The sequence below is a fragment of the Myotis davidii genome, unplaced genomic scaffold (genome assembly GCF_000327345.1).
Source record: "Myotis davidii unplaced genomic scaffold, ASM32734v1 scaffold539, whole genome shotgun sequence".
NCBI lineage: Eukaryota > Metazoa > Chordata > Mammalia > Chiroptera > Vespertilionidae > Myotis > Myotis davidii.
In genome coordinates, this window is record NW_006290028.1 from 1969893 (window position 1) to 1974449 (window position 4557).

At 47.4% G+C, this 4557-nt stretch overlaps 1 protein-coding gene across 1 annotated transcript in view; it reads left to right on the forward strand.

Annotated features, from left to right (window-relative positions):
- Positions 1 to 4557, forward strand: part of AGBL4 (ATP/GTP binding protein-like 4) — a 646044-nt gene that overhangs the window by 547872 nt on the left and 93615 nt on the right. The window contains exon 5 of the mRNA XM_015563308.1: positions 431 to 520. Coding sequence (XP_015418794.1) covers positions 431 to 520 — 90 coding nt within the window. The remainder of the gene's footprint in view (positions 1 to 430; positions 521 to 4557) is intronic.

Below are 4557 nucleotides of genomic sequence, written 5' to 3' on the forward strand. Positions count from 1 at the left end.
AACCCTATGGAGTAGATATTATTATCCACATTGATAGATTAGCAAATTAAAACTCAGAATGGATATACAACTTGCCTAGTCAGTGGATCTGGGATTTAGTCACTCATATGGCCTCTTTACATGACTTTAATATTAATATAATCAGTTGCATCAAGGAATGGGATATAGTCTTTTAATATTGAGTAGCCAGGGACATAATTAAATTAGCCAGCAATGGCTGGGCCTTAATGGCTCTAACCCAAGCATGTCAAACTCAAAGGCTAACACAGGCGAAATAAATGAGGCATGTGGCCCACTGACGGCGAGTTTGACATGCTTGGATGATTTAAGAGAGAAATGTAAAGCATCCAGACCATTTCCTGCTTTCTCCTTCTCCTAGTCTCAGCTTTCCTTGCCTTCCTTAGCAGCCCTCTCTTATTTTATCTTCCAGACAATCTTCGGGAAGGGGCAGAGCAGAAGGTGGTATTCATCACGGGTCGAGTCCACCCAGGGGAAACACCCTCTTCCTTTGTGTGCCAAGGTGAGTAGCAGGACCCCATGGGTATCCTGTGATTGCCCCCTTCACGCCACTGGGGCACTGTGATGGTATCTGGGACAGTGTGGTAACACACAGAATCATTATCTTGGATGGGAATTCACTTCACTTCTAAAGAGATTACACTTGATCTTTCCTAGGATTTATTTTCAATAAATATTTACCACATGTATGTATGCATGACTGGATGAATGAGTGGATGGATGCATAAATGAACAGGGGGACCGAATGAAGTTCTCTAATATGTGCTGTGTTGACAATGAGCCATACAGGGACACCTACACTCTCTAGCTGTGTTTTATTTGTTTCCAGTGGTTTATAACAATAACACATCTGGTCCAGGCCAAAGTGCACGTTGATGGAAGGGCAGGCAGTGAACTAGGAAATTAAGGACTAAAATTTTTCTATTCACTCATTCACTCAAGTATTCACTGAACATACAACTTTTGAAATACCTATCATGAGCAAGGAAGCATGCTTGGTGTCAGACAACCAGAGATAAATAAGATAGAATGTCTCTTCTCAAATATATCTCTTTATAATTGCATTTTATTTGTTATCAAATATTTCATCTATATAAAATACATTTAATTAGTCAGCTATATAAATATATATTACTTATATACATGTTATATATATATGACTTATATGTTCAATAAGTAACATATAAGTAATAATTTAGTGAATGCCCAACGTAAGAAGCAGATTATCAATTCCTTTAAGTCCTTTGTCCTCCTTCCTGCCCTCCCCCTCACACAAATAACCATCAGCTTGAATTTTGTATTTGTCTTTTTTTAACAGTTTTACTAAGCATGCAAGCATTCCTAAACAATGTGGTGTTAGTCTTGCATGGTTTTGAGCTTTATAAAAATGGTACGGTCCTATGTGTGCCAATACTGGTTTTCACCCAGGATCCATGTCAGTGAAGAGAGCTGTTCACTGTTTCACCATGCAGTCTACTCCACTCTGTCTGCACCTCAACTGACCTGTCTGTGCTCCTGAAGGAAGAGTTAGGTTGTTTGCAGTGTTTTCTCTTGCAAACCATGCTGATACAAATGTGCTTACACAAGTGCCTTGTGCACAAGTACGAATTCCTTCCTAGGGGGTTTAATCATGGATGTAACTGTTGGGCCATAGACATGTGCATATTCACTTTTCCAGGGATTCGCTGCCTCAGGCAATGCATTGGAGCTCCTGGTGTCCCGCATTCCTCATAACACTGTTGCACTTTTACCTATCTAGTGGGTGTGCTATATATAAACTACATGATACTATATATGTGCCTAGCATTGGAACATGTCAAATAAAATACACATTTTATTTTAATTATCTAGTTTTATTAATTTGACTTAATTTATTTCCACTATATGAGTTTTTCAATGTCAGAGGAACTAGTATGAGAAAATTGAAGTTAAGAGAAGTTAAGTAATTTATCTCATTTTAGTCTCAAAGTGATCATGAGGTCAAAGGGATAGGAAAAACCACTAAGGTCACATAACTTGAGGGAGATGGCCTGCTGCTGGGGAAGTACCTGGTGATTTGCCAAGAGATAGGCTTGGGGTCAAATGTCGGCTCTGCCACTTCCTCGCAGTGTGACACAGCTTCCTGGACTGTGAAATAGGTTAGGAAACCAATCCCTGTCTGAAGGCTGTGATGGAACTGGCCTGGGGTGGATGAACACAAACACCCCGTCCTATAGGTGGCATCCAGCAGGCACGCAGCAGGTGCCCCTCCTTCCTCATGGGGAGCTGAGGGGGTGAAGCAGCTAATCCGCTTTGTACACTGCGAGGCATGATGCAGATAAATATGGGGTCTGTTTTCCCCATTCGCATTTTTGCGGCACTGTGATCGGACATAACCCCCTGCCTCGATGTTTCAGGCAAGGAGACAGTTTCAGGGAGAGAAGGTGATCCCCCAGAGCCAAGCAGCTCAGACGAGGCACAGCTGGGCTGTCTCACCTCCTCGCTCCAGTCACCTTAGCTTACTCCTTGGCATTCTCACTTCCGGCACTGTCCTTGCCATAACCTCTCCCAGGTCCCTCTTGGTTTTGCGGCAGCCATCTGTCAGTTACTAAACTTGACAGCAGACCTGTTCCCCCAGCTAATCAGATGCAACTATTGAGCCCTTTGTAAAAAGGCAGCAGCCGTACCATCAATACTTTCTTCTCGGGGAGCTTAGACTCCCATGCCCACCTCCTCTGTGCGCAGTGGACAGAGGGCAGGGCCGCCTCCCGTTTTATAGGCGAGGCCTGAGGCCCAGAGTTGGGTGGAGCTTGGGTGCTCTCTCTGTTGGCCCTGCTTTTCCAAAAAGGAACCTGGATAGTGCTGAGTTGATAGAGCCGGTGCTGTCCTGTAGGCTTTCAATCAAAGTTTACTCCTTGGCAGAGCCTTTTAATGCCTCCCCTCTACCTTCTCAAGATAAACTCCAAACTCCTTGCATGACATTCACCCTTCATGATCTGGCTCTTGCCAGGTTCTCTGGCCTCAGCCCTATTATATCCCAGCCCCACACAACCTAATCCCTGAATGGACAATCCTCTCTCCATTGCTGGGCCTTTGCACCTGTTACTCCTCTGCCTGCTGCTCCTTGCCACTTGGTAAACACTTCCCGTAGCCCAAGGTTTATGTCAGATGCCATTTGTGGACCCCTGGCACACACTCTGTAGCCCCTTACTTTTATGGCTGCTTTAGAGGTTACCTGATAGTCACCTTTATTGCCCTGATTTGTCATATATTAGAGTTATATTGTTTCTTCCCTTTTAAACCATGAGCTACCAGAGGCCTAGGGCTGGGTCTTCAAATGTCATTTTCTACATCTGTAAAATGGGTATTATTTTGCTCATCTCCCGAGGCTGCGGTGAGGGACACATGATGCGTTGGCTCTGGGATGCTAAATCTGAGTTCAGAAAGAGGAGCCTCAAAGTCACACAGCCAGAAGGGGGCCGAAGGGCACAGAAGGGGCCGCAGGGGACAGAAAGAGGGAGAAGGGTGCAGAAGGGAGCCTGAGGGGTCTTTGAACCTGGGTCTCCCAAGCCCGTGCATGCCCCACTCAGCAATGGGGAACACTAGAAGGCCAAGCTCCTGCCAGGAGAACACAGCTCTCTGGACATCCCACAGCAGTGGATGTGCCTGTTACAGAAGAGGGTGCGGAGGCTCAGAGAGCCAAGTGGCTTGCCCAAGGCCACACACTAACTCATGGCAGGTGTGGCGTAGGCCCCTCTCCCCAATCCTGCCTTCGTTTTTCCCATCCCTGATTGTCCCTCAGGACACACGGTTCCTCCTTCCTGGAGGCAGCTTAAGCCAGGCATCCTTCCCCCTTGCCAGAGAGAGACTGAGGCACAGTCTTCCCCAAGGTTTCTCAGTCCCCACAATGGCTCAGCTGGGCTTTCTTCCCCAGACCCAGCCCTCCCCCAGGTCCCCTCCCCTGCCCACCTGGTTGTGGGGAGGGCAGAGGGACCCAAGGCCTAGAAGGATGATGTCTGGTACCTTCGTTCTGTTCACTTTTTCCCCATTAACTGCCTCAGTGACCTTGAGTTGGGAACAGACATGTGGGCCTGGTCGCCCCATCTGGCTGGGACCAAGGTTCTCACCGCAAAGCTGCTGACACACCTGCTGCTGGGAGCAGAGCGGAACCTTGTCCTCACAGAGCTCCGGAGGTGGTGGCGGGAAGGGAGGCAGAGGTGCTTGGCGGTGGGATGGCTGCTTCTCAGCCACCCCTCTTCCGCCTTAGACCCTCTCCTGGCCTCTGTGAGGACATACTCTCCTTGTTCATCAGCCACAAGGTGCTCGGCGTTGCCCTGGAGTAGAGCGTGTGTGGCATGGTCTCAGGAGCTATGTGGCCTGGGATTGGATCCCAGCTCTTCCTCTTAGTACAGTGTGGCCTTGGGGATGTCCCCTAACCTCTCTGTGCCTCCATTCCTTTACCTTAAAGGGAAATGATAGTAGGAATCCTGCCTCCTAGTGTGGCTGTGACAGTGTAATGAGTTAGTGTTCACATAACACGTAGGACAGTGCCTGGTGTTC